A 14,262-nucleotide genomic window follows, 5' to 3' on the forward strand; every position below is an offset into this window, starting at 1 on the left:
GTCCAGTGGCTATATTGATGCATTTAACTTGATGCTGATAACATAACATGATGACAGAGTGTCGGTTCTGTGTGTTTTCTTGTAGGGAGACTTGCCTTGCAAACGTGGGTGTTACTGTCCAGTAGGAATGGTCCGTAACTCTAAAGGGATATGTATACATCCTGATGACTGTCCCTGCTCTTTTGGTGACAGAGAATATGAACAAGGAAGTGTTACTTCGGTTGGCTGCAATGAGTGGTATGTAACAAAGAATTTACAATTTGTTAGTTTTAGATATTTAGAAATGGATAGTTTGCTGTTATATTTTTATGGGAATGAGAAAGGCATGCCTAGGGCTGTTTGAAAGAATAATGGCCAACTTAAATTAGCAAAAGATGGTATTTTTTTTCAAAAAAACCCTTTGTGTAGTATTACATAACATGAACATTAGAGAATATAATGAGGATACCTATAATTTCTTTAAGCCAAGAAACATTTTATGATTTTTTTTACAAACCAATAAAATATATAAATCATGGCAAAAATAATTATCACTCTTCGATTTTCTTTTTTCAGTACTTGCATAAAAGGGTCTTGGAACTGTACCCAAAATGAATGTCAATCAACTTGCCACATCTATGGGGAAGGACATGTCAGAACCTTTGATGGAGAAAGTTACAGCTTTGATGGGCTCTGCCAGTATACATTCCTTGAGGTAATTAAGTATATATTTTATAATAATTTTTTTCTGTCCTTCATAATTTTTCTTCATATGCATATGAATGCAGGGGAATTTCATTTTCAATTTTTTTAAAGTTCTGATGTGTTTCTAGAAGGGGGAGTGTGTTCCAGTGTGATGCTGGCTGGCTGGGGTGGCTCTACTGACTTCTGGCTTAGCTCCATTAGATGTACGACTCTAGCCATGTTCCTTTAGGTCTCAGAGTCCAAGATTCTGCATCAATAAAATATGCATGAAGTTAGTCCCTGCTTGAATCCAAATGGGAGCACACATTTTAGCCCACACTAGGTGCTTAATGAGTGAATGTGAGATCCTAGCTGTAGCAGCAAAGATAGTGACTAGAATTTTACAGGTGCTTCCTTGCCTATGAAATTGACAAAATGTATTGTTTTTAAATCATTGTAATAATGCTAGACAACTGTTATTGCTCCTATAATACAGATAGAGAAGGGGAGCTTTAAGTAAATTGAACGGCTTAAACTACTAACTAGAGGATGCCATTGATAAAGAATGAAATGTGTGATTTCAGTGTTTATGCTTTTTAGATGCAATTAAGCTCCTGGATAGGCTATCATCTAGTGGGTAAAGTTTGGGTTGTTTTTCATTTGTAGATTAGTTATGGTTGCCTATCAAATTTTATATAAATGACTGAAGAAAAAGAATCACCCTTAGCTATTTAAAGAACCCCCGATAATTCCTATATATGATGTAAATACATAGACATCTACAGTAAAACCTGGACTTGTGTGGAAGCAATGGAATTAGGTTTGTATTAAAATAGGCTAATTAGAGTAAACTCTGCAGGATGCCTAGCCACAAATACAGCCAAACCTCCTGCATTCTAGGAATTTTTCACCACAGCATATGATGTATTTCATTTAAGAAATCATCTGTAAATATTGAAGTTTATGTTCCTAACACTAATAAACTATTATAATTTACCTTTAATAGGATTACTGTGGCCAAGAAAATGGCACATTCCGCATTTTAACTGAGAGTGTCCCATGCTGTGAAAACGGGCTCACCTGCTCCAGAAAAGTCGTCGTGGCTTTCCAGGTGTGATATGACTCCTCTTTGCTTGAATTTTCTCCCAGATTATGAATTTTCTAACTGAAAGGGCTCTTTGTAAAATCTTCCTTTTAATTTACAGGATCAAAACATTGTCTTACAAGATGGTAAAGTAACAGCAGTTCAAACTACTGAAAATACGGATTGTGAGCGCGATGGAACCCTGTACTCCATCCACACTGTTGGTCTCTATCTGATTGTGAAACTTGCGAATGGAATTATCTTGATTTGGGATAAATATACAAAAGTATCTGTTATTTTGGACCCAAAGTGGCAGGTATGTGTATCTTTCACAATCTGGGGAAATTGACATTTAGAAACAGGTTAGGGGCTCAGTTACTATAATAAGCCTACTTACTTCTTTTTAGTTATCATTAAATATAATAAAATAACCAAATCTGATAGGAGTCTGGAAACAGTCTAGTTTAACTGTATCTACTTTCTTGAGATTATCACATGATATGATTTTAAGGTAATTATATATTTTACATTAAGTATATTTCAAGCAGTAGGTATTCTAAAACTATGAGTATATTACCTTAAAATCACAAATATAATTATTCTTCATTCTTAAATCATTTATTATGCCAGGTGTGATGGCACATGCCTTTAATCCCAGCACTCAAGAGGCAAAGGCTGGTGGAGCTCTGTGAATTTGAGGCCAGCCTGGTCTACATAGTGAGTTCCAGGACAGCCAGGACTATGTAATAGAAAAACACTCCCCCAAAAAATATTTATTATGCTTGATACTAGATCATTTTATAATATAGGATGGCTTAAACTAAATGGGAGAATTTTACTCACACATTCTGATTCTTCTGAAAATTAGAATTCACTATGATTCAGTGTTTGTAATTGTGATGTTTAGGGCTATCTATCTATTATCTATCTATCTATCTATCTATCTATCTATCTATCTATCTATCATCTATCTATCCTCTATCTGCCACCTATCTCTTTGTTTTATCTATATTTTCAACTCTGTAGTAGATACAACTGATTTTTGTTATTTTCATACAGGGTTGTATAAGGTCCTTTTCATGCACATAGATAATGTGTTTGAACAGTCTCCCTTCTGTCCTATTAGCCTTCCTCTTCTCAACCCTACTGCCTCTCATTCGCCCCCACTGTCTCCTAGATGGTTTCACTTGCACTTTCACACATTGGTAAATGCAATGCTCTCATACCAATACTATCTGGGATCTACAATTGAAAGAAAGCGTGTGGCATGTCTTCCTGAGACTGACTTAGCTCTGGGTGCTCTTTAATTTGTGTCAATTTCATACAAACTAAAGTTGCTTTGGAAGAGAGAACTTTGGGTGAGGAATTGCCACCAGCAGATAGGCTTGTGGTATGTCTGTGAAGCATTTTCTTAATTGCTAATTGATATAGGAAAGGCCCAGCCTGCTGTGGTGGTGCTATCCCTGGGCAGCTGGGCCTGGGCTAAATACTCAACAAAGCTAAGCAATTCCAAGGACACAAGGCAGCAAGTAGTCTTTCCCTGTGGCCTCTGCTTCAGTTTCTGCTCTAGGTTCCTGCTTTGAGTTTCTACCTTGGCTTCCTTCAGTGATAAACATTTCCCCCCTCAAGTTGGTTTTGATCAGTGTTTATCACAGATTAATCTGTGATTGTAACTTTATTATCTCCAGTTGCCTCCATTCTCCAGGAAGGGAAGTTATTTATTTCTCATTATGACTGAACATTTCCGTTGAGTATATGAGGCACATTTTCTTCATCTATTCCTCTGGAGTCAACTTATATTGACTCCATTACTTAGCTGTTGTGAGTGGTGTTTTAATAAACATTGGTGTGAAATTACCTCTGGATGGCTGAGGCATGTGGAAGGTCTGTTCCTAGTTTTTTGACGGACCTCCAAGCTGTTTTCCGTAGTGGCTGATCTAGTTGACATTCCCCCAGCGCTGTGTGCTGTCCCTTTCCACCCATGCTCTTCAGCATTTGTTGTCCTCTGTCTTCCTGATAACTATGATTTTGACTGGGGGGAGTTGGATCTCAATGTTGTTCTGATCTGCATTCTTTGATGGCTGCCGTATTAGTTACTATAAGGAGCTAGCAGTTTTGCTGGCACCATTTGTTGGAGAGGGTGCTGGCAACCTTGAATCAGCTGTGTAGCTTTATTTCTGGGTCCTCTCTTCCATTGATTCACATATCTGTTTTTCTGCCAGGACCACATTGTTTTTTATTGATATGGTTCTGTTATATAACTTGGAACCAGATATGGTGATTCCCCACTCCCTACCCCAAGCATCATGCTATTTTGATTCATGGTTATCTTGGCTACCCTGAGTGTCCTGTGCTTCCATATGAGTGATTTTTCTATTTATTTTAAGAATGCTATTAAAATGTTTATTAGGATTACATTGGATCAGCAGATTACTTTTGGTAGGCTGGCCATTTTCACAATGTTAATTCTTCCAATCCATAAGTACAGGGAGTCCTTCCACTGTCTAAACTCTCACTTTCTTCTGGTTTCTCTGTTTTAAAGTTTTCATTGTAGAGGGAGGTCTTTTATATCCTTGCTTAGGTTTATTTTGTCTTTTTTTTCCCTTCAAATTTGTTTCTCAATGTTTGTTAGTGTGGCAGCTAGTTTTATGTCAACTTGACACAAGCTAGAGTCATTGGAGGGGAACTTCAATTGAGAAAATGCCTCCATAATATGATCCAGCTATTGGTAAGCCTGTAAGGCACTTTCTTACTTAGTGATTGATGAGGAATGTCCCAGCCTGCTGTTGGTGGGGCGACCCTTAGGCTGGTGGTCTCAAGTTCTATAAGAAAGCAGACTGAGCAAGCCATGAGGAGAAAGCCAGTAAGCAGCACCCCTTCACAGCCTCTGCATCAGCTCCTGCCTCCAGGTTCCTGCCCTGCTTGAGTTCCTGTCCTGACTTCCTTTGATAATAAACAGTGATGTGGAAGTGTAAACCAAATAAACCCTTTCCTTCCCAAGTTGCTTTTAGTCATGTGTTTCATCACAACAATAGTAACACTGACTAGGACAATTAGCACAAAGGAAGACTTCTGATTTTTCACATTAATTTTGTATTTTGCCACACTATTAAATGTGTTTATGAGTTTTTTTTGGGGGGGGCAAAGTTTCTAGGTATAGAATCATTTCATCTGCAAACAAAGATACTTTGACTTCTTCCTTTCCTATTTGTATCCTTTTAATTTTCTTCTCTTCTTTCTCTTACTGCTCTAGCTAAGACTTCAAAGATTGTATTAAATAAGAATGGAGAAAGTGCACACACGTGTCTTGTCCCTGACAATATTGAAAATGCATTCAGTTTCCCCCATTTATTATGATGGCCGTAGGTTCATAAAATATAGTATTTGTTATTTGGGGATAAATTTCTTCTATTTCTGGTATTTTGAGGGCTTTTATCATAAAGGAATGTTGGGTTTTGTCAAAAGCCTTTTCTGCATCTATTGAGATGATCATGTGAATTGTCTTTGTGTCCACAATTTAACATGTTATATTTATTGACTGTCATGCATTGCTTCATGTCTGCATTGCTGGGATGGAGGTGACTTGATCATGTTAATGATCTTCTACTGTGATTTTTGCCTCTTTGATCAACACAGAGCAAAGTGTGCGGTCTTTGTGGAAATAACAATGGTGACCTTAAGGATGACTTCACAACAAGACACTCTTTGGTAACTACCACAGCCCTGGAATTTGGAAACAGTTGGAAAACAAGTCAAGAGTGTTCAGATACAGTCACTCAAAGCTTCCCATGTGACTCGAACCCATACTGCAAAGCCTGGGCTGAGAAGAAGTGTGAGATCATCAGGGATGACACCTTCAGGGACTGCCACAGCAAGGTAGCACTGTTCTGAGTACCACTGCTTGCCTGGGTCCTTCCCAGACACTCATGTGTTGTGTTCTGTCTAGGTGGACCCCACGGCATACTACAATGCATGTATCGAAGAAGCCTGTGCATGTGACATGGAGGGGAAGTACCTTGGCTTCTGTACTGCTGTGGCAATGTATGCAGAGGCATGCAATGCAGCTGGAGTCTGTGTCTCGTGGAGAAAGCCAAACCTTTGTCGTAAGTGAAGTCTGGATGTTAATGGTTTTCTAAAAATTGTAGTTAGACAAAGCTGTTTTCTTAAACAATTGATCTTCCTCTCAGATTTTCCTATAAAACATATATTCTCAAATTTAGAGATGGCTGAAATCATCTTAATGTATTTATTTATGATGGTTAAAATACCCAACAGAAATAGCTCAAGGTATAATATTTTGTGTTCAGTTTTAGTTAGGAAAAAATGCTTTTGTTTGTAGAGGAAATATATTGAACATTGGTGAAAAATGCATCTCCTTACACTAGATGAATGAGTCTGGGTATTCTTGTGCCCTAGGCATGGGCCTCATACTACTCTTGGTTGACATCCTCTTTTGTTGTTTCCTTGACATAGAATCTTATTGAATATAAACTTGAATATAGAATGAAACTCTATACACAGAGTCACATAACCATAGTAGAAATAAGCCAGCCTTTTCCCCTTGTAGGCAAGGCATGACTGGAGATATGTTAAATAGAAAGAAGCATTGACAGGGTAAACATTGCATTCCACTTACAATGTTTAGTGATATAGTAACCTCTTCAATTACTTTATTTGAAGACTACTACATATCATTAATTTTCTTAGACTCTTTGTGAGACACTGTAGCTCCGGTTGCTCCAGAACTCACTATGTAGCCCAGGCTGGCCTTGGCCTTGTAGCAATTCTCCTGGCCAAGCTAATTCAGTGGTTGTATTATAGGAGTGAGCTACCATGTCCATCAGCTCCTTTTCTGTTGTTGTTGTTATCACTGTTTTCATATTTATTTTTCCAGCTTCAGCTTGAACATTGAAACCAGAAATCTAGACCAGCAGTTCTCAACCTGTGGGTCACGACTCCTTTGGGGGGGTGAAATGACCCTTTCACAGGATCACCTAAGACCATTGGAAAACACAGACATTTACATTACAATTTCTAACAGTAGTAAAATTACATGAAGTAAAAATAATTTTATTATTGGGGTCACCACAACATGAGGAACTGTATTAAAGGGTTGCAACCTTAAGAAAGTTGAGAGCCACTGGTCTAGATGAGGCTTAAAATATCTCCAACTGAGTTGTGAAAGGAAAGAGTTAGCTAAGTCTGTAAGCTTTCCCCTTTGTGTGTGTGTGGGGGGGTGGGGGGGGTGGGGGGTGGGTGTGTGGTGTGTGGTGTGTTAGCCTATATAACAATTTAGATAAAGCAAAAGGAACTTGATAATGTGGATGACACATATTTAGGTCTACCATTAGGAACATGTAGGATGCCTTTAAAAAAGGGATTGAAAGGTGAGAATTGCTGTACTAGGGAACGGAAGTAATCTGCTGCAATTCTACCACAGCCGTGTACTGTGACTACTACAATGCCCCTGGGGAATGCAGCTGGCACTATGAACCTTGTGGCACGGTGACGGCCAAAACATGCAAAGACCAGGTCATTGGCCAGAAGTTTTCTTCACTTTTGGAAGGTAAGACACACCTGAAGGGTTGTGAAAATGACGCTGCCTTTAAAACTAAAGAATATTTGTTTCTCCAGATTCACTGTCTGATCTTTATGATTGAGCGGATTGATTTTTTTTATGTTAGCCATAGTCTATAGTACCTTTTATTTAGATGTAGTCGTCCTTTCTGGGGAGGATGATGGTGTTGCAGCCCTGCATTCAGTCTTTATACTTGCTGTGGGATGATGCACATGTATGAAAAAGCAGTTTAAAAAAGCAACTTGTAAAAGGATGGAGTTTGAGGTTAGGCTGGCCATCTGTGTCCCACACTTGAACAGTACTTTGTTCTTAGCACTGTACCTCCTAGAAAGAAAGATGTGGCAGGAAAAAAAATGACATAACACCATCTCCATGTCAAACACTGGAATGTTTTGGTGTAACTCCTGTGTCTTCCCTCTCTTGGAAAAATAGATATTTGGAAGTGTCATTCACAGTTAACAGACAGATCTAACCAAAGCCTGCTTTATGCTTACATGCACACCATTAAAGTAGCAAGCCATTCAGCAAAACTTGGATATACTTTTAACCAGAATATACTTTGGAAGAAAAAATATATATATATAATAAATTTATAACTTAGGTTGGTGTCCACCTCAGTCCCATTCTCCTTACATTTCCGTAAGAGTGTTGCTTTGCTACCCCCCATTTCAGTTCACAGAATCACTGTCAGAAACATACGATGAAGTATGACGAGTTTTGGTAAATGCAGATGAACTGTGGGATATTGTTCCTTGCAGGCTGTTATGCCAAATGTCCAGAAAATGCACCCTATCTGGATGAGAACACGATGAAATGTGTCCAGTTATCTGAGTGCAGCTGCTTCTACAATGATGTCATACCAGCAGGGGGAGCTGTTGTAGATGACTGTGGAAGAACATGGTATGTTCTCGGCTACTTTCCAGTGAGCAGTTCATCTGTGATAGTAGTTAGTTACCTTGTATTTAAAAAATAATCACACCCAAATGGTTTATAAAGTCTTTAAATCTGATGAAAAGAGAGCAGGAAAAGTCACTCTGTAGTTTAGAAGAAAGACATATACAGGCTGTCGAATATGGAGTCATGCCGAGATTGTATTTGAAGCATGCTCATTAAGGAATGAAGTTAAGGTAGGTAATTTTAAAACTAACTTCGCTGCTGGACCATAAATCATTCCGTAGTTCCACAAACTCTGAGGTGAAATGAGCAGGAATAACAGCCCGTCAAACACACAAGCAACTGAACTCAGTGTGTTCCACGTGATGGTGGGTGATGGGGGTGGGGGTTGCTGTTAGTGCTCTTCTCTTGGTTCTGTTTCGTTTTCACCACTTGACAATTTGTTGTCCTAAATGTATGAAGTGTGTGTTTACTGGGGGTCGAATTCCGAGTCATTCTTTTCCTTTTCCAATTTGATTTTCAGCTATTGTACGGCTGGCGAGTTGGAGTGCAGTGGTAAGCAATCACTTTACTCCAGTTCATTTGGGAATGGTGAGATAAGGGACATGGGGTCCTCTGTAGACCATCAACAAAACAGAAGTACATAGCCACACTTTTGACTGCCTGTATGGGACTGCCACCATTCCAACCTGTGTGGTTGTTCATAGAGAATCACTCCTCGGCACCAGGGCAGTGGTGGCTAACAATTGTGTTTTCTCTACTGCATGCAAACCCTGACATTTGGTACTCCTGAGTGGTTTTCTTACTCCATGTGTGCCCTGACATCTGATACTCATGAGTGTTTTCCATACTTTTTCCATACTGCATGCATGCCCTGACACTTGATGCTCATGAGTGTTTTCCATACTGCTTGCATGCCCTGACACTTGATGCTCATGAGTGTTTTCCATGCTGCATGCCCTGACACTTGATGCTCATGAGTGTTTTCCATGCTGCATGCACGCCCTGACATCTGTACACTTAGGGAGTTAAGATAATAAGAGGCATCAGTCAAGGTAATTTAAGGAAGGGCTGGTGCAGAAGCAACATTGATAGGATATAAGGGGTTTTGGGACACATGAGAAACACGTATGTTACCAATGAGTCCTGGACTTGGGATGTGGCTCAGTGATAGAGTGCTTGTCCTGCTAAGTACAGAGCAAACTCCTAGGTTCATTATCCAGAACCTTAACAAAGCAAACAAAACTTCAATGAGTTTCAAAAGAACTCAAGAAATATTCCTGCTTTGTATTAAGAACTATAAGACATAAAACGAAAGGCACGTGGCTTCTGAATGACTTAAGATGTAGTGTTTTGTCATCACTTTCAATTACTGCCAATAATAGCCACCTGTGTTCATTTCAGAGACCCTGCCCACAAATTCAACACCAACAGGTAAAGTTACAATTCTGTTTCAAATATGTAATTGATCTTTGTGTTAATATCCTTTATTTATAGTTCTATACAATTTTGTGCCAGTAAAAAAAAAAATTGTTGGCAAATCCGATGATATAAATGTAAAACTAAAAACGTTACTAGAAAATAACAAGAATATTATTTTATCATATTTCTATAAATTAAGTCAGGAAAGTGATTACAACATGCCATAAATATTCCACGCTACTTAATTAAATATCATCACCCAGAGTCTGACATTTTTAGGTGATAATTAAATAAGTGGTAGAATGAAATAAATGTGTTATCTTAATGATGTAAATATTTGAAAATTATGATCACACTTAGAGATGATTTGAAAATGGAAACAGTTAATTATTTATTCTTAAATCATGCCTTTATATTGTTTGGTAGAGGCATTTAATTATATTCATCTGAGTGAATTCTGGGCAAATTAGCTTAAGTTGGTTTGGAAACATTGAATTTCCAGACAGTTTGAACTCACTGGGGGTTGCTCCAGCATACTTCTCCCTTATGTGGTTTAGAAGGGATTTTATTGCCTGTTGACTATTCTTTGCAGGTTACAACGAATAAGCGGTTGGGAGCCTTAGACTCTGGTGATAAACTTAACATTAGATGGCCTTGTCTAAGTGCTGTTGATACTACAGTTACTACTGCCTACTTTCCTGAGACTGAGTTACCAGACATCACATTCCTGAAATGCATTTCTTGGTCCTTGTAAAATTCCTGGGGAATTCAACTAACTGATCATGACAGAAAATAATTAGTTGTTGTTTGGACATATAATATGTAGTACTATTTAAACTGATTTATATACAAAAGTGTTTTTGTCACTTGATTTCCACAGATAATTTCAATTTTAGTTGTAGATAGCATATTTCATGAATGAAATGTCCTAACAAAGATCCCTCAACTAATTCGTTTTCCTAAATACTATTTCCCCAAACAGTTTCTATGACCACAGCCACATCCGCATTAAGCACTTCAACAGGTAAATAAAAACAAAATGTTCTGTATCGTTTGTAGTTTGTACATTGATAGCAAAGTGAATATGAAGTTCAGGCATGTGGGCTCTGTCTCCAGTCTGTCAGTCTTCATTTATTATTTCCCTAAATATTTGTGCTAAGTATCAGGGCTTTCATCTGGTTGAACTGTGGGCAAAGAGCATGGTTCCTATGGTTATCTTCCCTAAGAGAACATTTTGCGTGTTGTTGGCTAGGAGGTAGCCACTATGCTAACAAATTCTATGTTAAAATTTTCACTCAAGTTCCATGGGTTAAGTTAAAGCCATAGGTCGTAGATTACAAAAATATACTGAAATGAGTAAGAATCTGACGAATGAGGCTGAGTGATGCAATTTAGTTAACTGATGTACATTTTTGGAAACCTTATCTAGATGAATACTTTTTAAGCTTTGTGTGTTGATGCAATTTTAACCTACAATTCCAAAACATTTGTCTCCTCTGTATAGCAGTGACATCGGTGGCCAGCAGCTCAAGTGCAGGTAAGCCTTTGCCCGCAGGGGACTTCAGACCCAGCAGCCTTTCTTTCCAAAGTTCTGTCTTTGAAAAAAAAAATGTGTTAGAAAAGGGTTTTGGGGGAGAAAAAAATCACACACAGTTTTCTGACTTTGTTTGTGATTTATAATTGTTAGAACTTTGTTCCTACATTTCACTTTGCCTTTATGGGAGAAGTTTTCAGAAACATTAATTTTGAGTTCATTTGTTTTGTGGTCAACCATAGCTGTTCTCAGAAGTATAATATTCCTCCATACTGTTATTTTTTCAATTGATTTCTCAAGTTCAGCAGCATCCATTCCAGCAATATCAAGCACCAAAGCAATAGGTAGATAAATCAGAAACTTTATAAAAGTACCAATAAGTTTTTATATAAATCAAAAGACTTTTCAGGTATAAACCTAGGATAACTTATATATAATATAAACATTGGTTTGATTGAATGTTTGAACTACTAAGGTCTGAACTCTCCCATTCAGTGTTCCTAGTTTAGCCACTTATAGTTAACAATCACTGAGTAGGCTTCAATACCTTAGACAAATGAAAATATGAGAAAAAAAAGTGTTTGAGGAAAAGTGGTTAACCAATACATCATTATGACTTTACACTTTTATGCCCACATCCACACATATAATGTTAACAAAATCATAAAGGGACTTGCCCTTTCAAATCTACACTATTTCTGAAACATCTACTTTCCCGTGATCAGGGCTTCCCTCCACCAGCCTGTTTGACTTCTTTTTCCTCTGTGAATTATTAATTTCTCTGTTCTGAAAAGAGCATGCTTCTGAAGCTACATGTGCTGGTTTTCCATTCTAGTATTCTCAACTACATCTAGTGTCAAGCTATGCAACTGTATCTGGCAAATTTTCTAATGATAAATGGATAACCTAGCATGTTGAAAACTTGTAACTATAATTTTTTTATTTTAAAACAGAAAATTAGTAACTCAGCTTTCACAATTTGGCAGAGTTTCTTGTGGTAGTTGGCTTAGTGTTTGAATATCATTTAAGCTAATAAATCTTTGAGCTCACATGTTTTGTTTATTGAAGATAATCTTCCTTCTTTAAAATAAAAATATGTAATTCCAAGCTGATTTTTAGATGATAATGTCATATAATGTAGAATTATTAATATAATTTAAAACATCTTATAATGTTTATTGTTATTTATTTGGTAATCATTACCTTATATACACAAACCAGTAAGTGTAGGGCAAAGAAAATTTAAAGCAATTACCTATATCAAAGTATCAGCAATCAGACCAGCAAGATGGCTAATCTGGTAAAGGGGTTGGCACCAAGCCTGAAGACCTGAGGTTAATCCCTGGTATCCACGTGGTAGAAGGAAAGAGCCAGCTACTGCAGGTTGTCCCCTGATGTTCATAAGTGTGATGTAGCATGTACCCCCTAAATTAATAATAAATGTTAAAATGGCTATGATATTATTGAAACTAGAACCACATAGTTATTCTTGCCAACTTCATATTCTGTTGGATTATCGTGAGCAATACCAAGAGATAGAAATCTTAGGAAGCCTGGCTCATTTCAAGATGTTTTTCTCCATTGTGTACTTACCGATTCATGTCACCAGGCCAATTTGCAATTTTAACCAGTGGGTTTTCTGCATGGTTTCATGTTTATTACAGAATAATCTCTGCTCAGCCTTAACTGGGCTCTGAGCAATGAACCACATGTCTAACACCCAGCTTAGCTTTGTTTCTGAGATGAGCAAATTGGTTCAGTTCCAATATTCCATTTAGTTAATTACCTATTAAAACTTTGAGTCTTGTGACTGTTTAAATATGGTTTCCATGTGTGCTTTCATCCCAGAGGTCCGCAAGTGTGCTGAGCAGTGGGGGTGACTGTCGTAGGCTCTGGTGTAGAATGGCTGTACACTGCCACCACCATCTCATGTTTCTTCTCCTGGTACTCAGTTTTGAGCAGATCTTCAGTTCTAGTTTGTCCAAATTTTGCATTGACACAGACTATCCAGAGTTTTGAAAGAGAAGGGTTTTTGTAGGCAGCTGATAAATTGTGTCTCTGTAAACCTATGACAATTTTTTCGTCTTCATTCTATAACTTTACAAATGCGAACTTGAGTGTGGAGCTGAGTTGGAGGGAAGGTTGCTTAGAACTTTCCCACTGACTTCATTCAGTGCACTATTGGTGATGCTTTTTGTTTTGTCTCGAAGAATCCTTGTGTTTTATTTAGTTTTGCTGAAATTCCAGTGGTTGTTTTGTGATGTGCAGTATTAGTAACTTGCTGAGTCAGTGGTTCTCAACCTGTGCGGTTCGTGACGGCTTTGTGGGTCGAATCATTCTCTCACAGGGGTCACGTAAGGCATTGGAGAACACAGATACTTACACTATAATTCACAATGGTAGCACATTTGCAGTCATAATGTAACAGCAAAAACAGTTTTATGGTTGGGGGTCATCAGAGCACGAGGAACTCTATTAAAAGGTCGCAGCCTTAGGAAGATTGAGAACCGCTGTGCTGAGCGCTTCATTAGTATGGCATTGAGAGATCAGTTAATGACCTGGATTTGCTGCGGTCTGTGCGGTCAGTGCCTTCCCTTCCCTGTCTCAGGCAGCCTCACACCTTCTGATGAAGGACTGTTGCCCCCCACCCCCCCGCACCCTTCCCTGCTTGATAATACATGTGAGGGGATAAAAAGCCCTTTAATAATGTTCCCAAGGTTTTGAAGCACAGGCTGTAAAGACATCTGGGACTTCACACAGACAGGTGTCAGGGTCCTTTTTGAGGTTGTTTCTTACTATCCATAGAGCCAGAAGTTATAGTTGATGTTCTAAAATCAGGAGACAAAAGCGAAATAGTTTTTTTTTTTTTTCATTTTAAAATTGTTCCATGGTGCTACGAGTTACGTGGGCATTTTAAATTTGCTAAGTAACTCCTTTGTATATAAAGTGAATATCAAATTGTCAGGTGATTTGTGTCTTTCAACATTTCTTAATGTTTCTGCAGCTTGTTCTGTTGCAAGAATAAATTACCTCCCAGACAAACTGATTTTAAATGACAATGGTAAGATGATGGATGGTCTAGGTCCT

The 14,262-nt window shown here is 38.1% G+C and overlaps 1 protein-coding gene across 1 annotated transcript in view; it reads left to right on the forward strand.

The window, feature by feature from the left end:
• Muc19 (mucin 19, oligomeric) overlaps positions 1–14,262 on the forward strand; it is a 171,016-nt gene that overhangs the window by 31,285 nt on the left and 125,469 nt on the right. Inside the window, exons 22-30 of the mRNA XM_076555688.1 lie at positions 86–237; positions 556–694; positions 1,670–1,774; positions 1,869–2,063; positions 5,384–5,623; positions 5,694–5,850; positions 7,188–7,313; positions 8,084–8,225; positions 8,743–8,774. Of these exons, the coding sequence (XP_076411803.1) occupies positions 86–237; positions 556–694; positions 1,670–1,774; positions 1,869–2,063; positions 5,384–5,623; positions 5,694–5,850; positions 7,188–7,313; positions 8,084–8,225; positions 8,743–8,774 (1,288 nt within the window). The remainder of the gene's footprint in view (positions 1–85; positions 238–555; positions 695–1,669; positions 1,775–1,868; positions 2,064–5,383; positions 5,624–5,693; positions 5,851–7,187; positions 7,314–8,083; positions 8,226–8,742; positions 8,775–14,262) is intronic.

The sequence above is a fragment of the Peromyscus maniculatus genome, chromosome 20 (genome assembly GCF_049852395.1).
Source record: "Peromyscus maniculatus bairdii isolate BWxNUB_F1_BW_parent chromosome 20, HU_Pman_BW_mat_3.1, whole genome shotgun sequence".
In the NCBI taxonomy this organism is placed as follows: Eukaryota; Metazoa; Chordata; class Mammalia; order Rodentia; family Cricetidae; genus Peromyscus; species Peromyscus maniculatus.